The sequence below is a fragment of the Frankliniella occidentalis genome, unplaced genomic scaffold (genome assembly GCF_000697945.3).
Source record: "Frankliniella occidentalis isolate FOCC.00 unplaced genomic scaffold, Focc_3.1 Scaffold4, whole genome shotgun sequence".
Taxonomy (NCBI): domain Eukaryota; kingdom Metazoa; phylum Arthropoda; class Insecta; order Thysanoptera; family Thripidae; genus Frankliniella; species Frankliniella occidentalis.
Window position 1 is genome coordinate 4,018,336 of NW_026267134.1, and position 3,377 is coordinate 4,021,712.

At 62.3% G+C, this 3,377-nt stretch overlaps 1 protein-coding gene across 8 annotated transcripts in view; it reads right to left on the bottom strand.

Moving 5' to 3' along the window:
• LOC113204206 (neuronal acetylcholine receptor subunit alpha-7) overlaps positions 1-3,377 on the bottom strand; it is a 94,795-nt gene that overhangs the window by 85,818 nt on the left and 5,600 nt on the right. For 4 of the 8 annotated variants that reach the window (XM_052269029.1, XM_026419278.2, XM_052269033.1 and 1 more), the window contains exon 1: positions 1,703-2,064. The exons of 1 other annotated variant lie outside the window; for it this stretch is intronic. In XM_052269029.1, coding sequence (XP_052124989.1) covers positions 1,703-1,844 — 142 coding nt within the window. In that variant the 5' untranslated portion in view covers positions 1,845-2,064. Of the gene's footprint in view, positions 1-1,702; positions 2,065-3,377 lie in introns of those variants that run through there. 3 more of the 8 variants (XM_026419276.2, XM_026419274.2, XM_026419275.2) reach the window with 2 other exon arrangements.

The window sequence follows — 3,377 nt, forward strand, 5'->3', positions numbered from 1 at the left end:
GGGGGGGTCGTTACGGCGAGGACGGCAACTCTCTCAAGTGACATTTTTCATTCCCCCCAGCTCGCTTCAATATTTCCGGCTCGTCGGCGTCACCCGTCTGAATGCGGCGGCGCCGGTGGACTGCGGCCCGCCGCGCGTCCGTGGGTTGTCACCTCTGCAGAGGGAGGCACGCACACAAACGCGAAACCACTTAATTCCGACTTAAGCTTATGGAAACACGGCTATGTTATCTTTTGGAAGAAGACTTATCTTGTGTCCAAAGGATATATTATCGGCTTGTTTTTAAGAGAAATTTGGTCCTGTGTGAGCATTTACTTTCAAACAAGTACAAAATGTTCGAGACGAAGAAAACAGTTTTGCTGGAGTGTACCGGGTGTAACTGTGAATGCGCAGCAGTGTTACGGGAATGCATACCCGCCAGGGCTGCAGGGGCCATCGCGCCTTACAGGCGAATTGGGTAGGCAAACCCGCAACACTACTGCGCATTCACAGTTACACCCGGTAGACGTGGGATATTCTTTCATTAGTTGTTAGCTGAAGCTGAAGAATTACCAATTTAGTCTATAGCAACGCGCAAGGTGCAAGGTAGGTTTATTTACTCCACGACGGTGAGTGCGTTTGCTGGCACTTATAAGTTAAAAGGATAACGGGAAAGCAAACCACAAATTATCAAATTGTTCACGCAACGCAATAAATAACAAAACAAAATTTCCTATACTGTCGACAAAATGTGTTACTTTTGGAAGCAAAGTTCAGCTTGCTATGAGTAAACGGGCGCAAACGACCATGCCCTCTTTACACGCCCTCCCTGCGCCAACGCCTTCCACCCCGCCTACACCTCCCCCGGGCGCCTTGCCTCCAGCACTCGGCAATCTCAGGGTTGCCTGCCTGCCAGGCGGGTTGCGACCTGCGGCCCTGCGGGAGCGCCCGCCCCACAGGACTGCAGCAGCGCTAGCGCCAGCGCCACGACCTGTCTCCTGCTGCCCACCGCCGTCCTCCCCTGCGGCGGCCGGACAGCGACAGGCATTGTGCGCGCAAAAGGTTTGGGGCCCAGCAGGCACAAAGGGAAAGGACGCTAGATTTCGCGACACGAGCGAATACGTGCGAGCAGCGAGGAGAGCAGGGCGTTCAGCTGTGGAGAAGTGAGGGTGCGAGAGAGACAGACAGAGAGAGAGAGAAGGAGGGAGAGCGAGGGTCCCAGCCGCAGCTCAACCGCCGCGCACAGGGATCTAGCGTAGCCTCGTGAGAATACAAGCGCCCACCAACACAAACCAACACACACCCCCACACCAACACCAAAGCGCGCGCGCGCGCGGAAACACTCACACACACTCCCATACACAATGGCCTCAGTCATCCAACTCGCATTACAACAACGCTTCAAGTGTACTTTTCCTAGATAACCCGTTTCATTTCTGCGAAGCGCATAGTAGGCCAGGATCACGTAGACACCCAGCCCTGCGGTCGCAGGCCAAGGCTTACGATGAGGGGCAGGCCCTGCAGGCCCAACACCAGGACCCGCGGTCGAGCGCCACCCCTCGCCGGGGGTGGGGGGAGGGGAGGGGGGCGAGCGGAGAGGGCGCGGGGATCCGCACTGGCTCGTCCACGGCCCCCCCGCGGCCCGCGGCCGCCCCCGGTCGCCACCGCGCGCACACACTGTTCAACTCTTCTTTGCACAGCATTTGGCAACAGGTTCACTTACCTCTGGGCATCGTCGTTAAGATGGCCGCTGCCAGCAGGAGCGCGGGCAGGGCGGGCAGGCAGGCGGGCAGGAGCGCGGGCAGGGCGGGCGGGCGGCCCGACCCCTTGCCCGCGCCCATGGGGGGCGGCGCCCTACGCGACATGGAGAAGGTCCTCTTCGTCCATGGCGTCGACCACGGGCGTCGCACTGCTGCCACTGCTGCTCGTCGCTGCCATAAGGACTGCCCTCTCTCCCTCGCCTTTGGTGCTCACTGGGCCCTACACGACCCCCATGGCCCCATGGAACCTCGGCCGTCCCGAACCCGCAGCGAACACAGCTACTTCGCCTCTGAGCTTGCCTCCTGCCTCGCCCGCTGGGCTGCCTGGCCTGGCTGCCCTGGGCTACCCCGGGCTACCCTGCGCACTCCCACCCACCCCCCTTACGGGTCCCCGCGGGTCCCCGCAGGTCCCCGCCCCACAGCAGCCGGTCCAGCACGCGTGCGCGGCTGCGCGGCCCGCCCTCCCCCCACCACCCCTGGCCTGGTTCAGCCCAGCAGCCCCCCAGCGCCGGGGCGGCAGTACGCTCGCTACGGCGGGCCGGGGCAGGACGCCCGCTGGAGAGCTGGGGGCTCGCGAGCGCAACCCCCGCGCAGCCCTCGCCTCACAGTGTGGGGCCCCCACCACCCTGATAGTGGGTGGGGTCCCAAGGCCCGGGGGGACCCGGGGGGGTTGGGGACCCAGGCCTGCCGCGCTGCCTGGGACGCGCTCCGGCCCGGGGGGCGGGCCCAGCCTGCCCAGCCCACAGGCGCCCACAGGCAGAGCCACGCGCCCCGCTCCAGAGCCGGGGCCCAGAGTAGAGCAGGGCGCCAGAGTAGAGCCGCAGCCAGCGCGCGCTGCTCGCGGCCTTGGACCCCCTGGTCCGCCACTCTGCCCCGCCGTGTCGGTGGACCACAAGGGTTGAAGGAAGGGGAGGGGGGGGGGTCAAAAGCGCGTAAACACACTCACACGTGGCCGCGATTGAACCATTTTGGCCAAGTCGAGGGGCGTCATCTTGATCCGGCAGCGGTCCACGTGCCGTCGCCAGCGGGGGACCGTGAGGGCGCACTCCGCGTCCCTGAGGCCACCGCGACACACTGAAGCTGCTGGGCGCTCGTGGACAAAACACAGACGTTTCTTTTACAGTCAAAACCCTGCACCTCTGCTATGGGGGAGGGAGCAGGGGGGGAAACCCTTTTTTTTTTTTCTTTTTTTTTTTTGCAAGATGGTAATGTGCAGTGTGCAATGGTGCATAGCAGCGGTGCTATACAGCTGCGAGCTTGACTTTGCCTTACCGTATTTGAGTATGCAGAACTCCTGCCTAGCATAGGCGGCCAGGGCCTGGACCCGGGGAGGGGTGGGGGGGAGAGAAGAAGGGGATAGGGGGCAAGAGCATTGTAAGCGCTTCATGCTGGCTGTGTGGAGAGGGAGAAGGGGAGGGGGAGGCAGGGTAGAGGGTTAGTGAAGCATTACAAGGCTCGCGCAATGGGAGAGGGAGAAAGAGAGGAGAGGAAGAGGACGGGGGGATGGGGGGGATAGGAGGCAATGTCCACGAGAGGCCGCACAAACAAGCTCCAAACCGCACACCGGGACAGCTGCTATGAGAAATTTCTCATCTGCGCGAGTACGGCTTATTGTTTTGTGGCCGGGGAGAGAGGGGG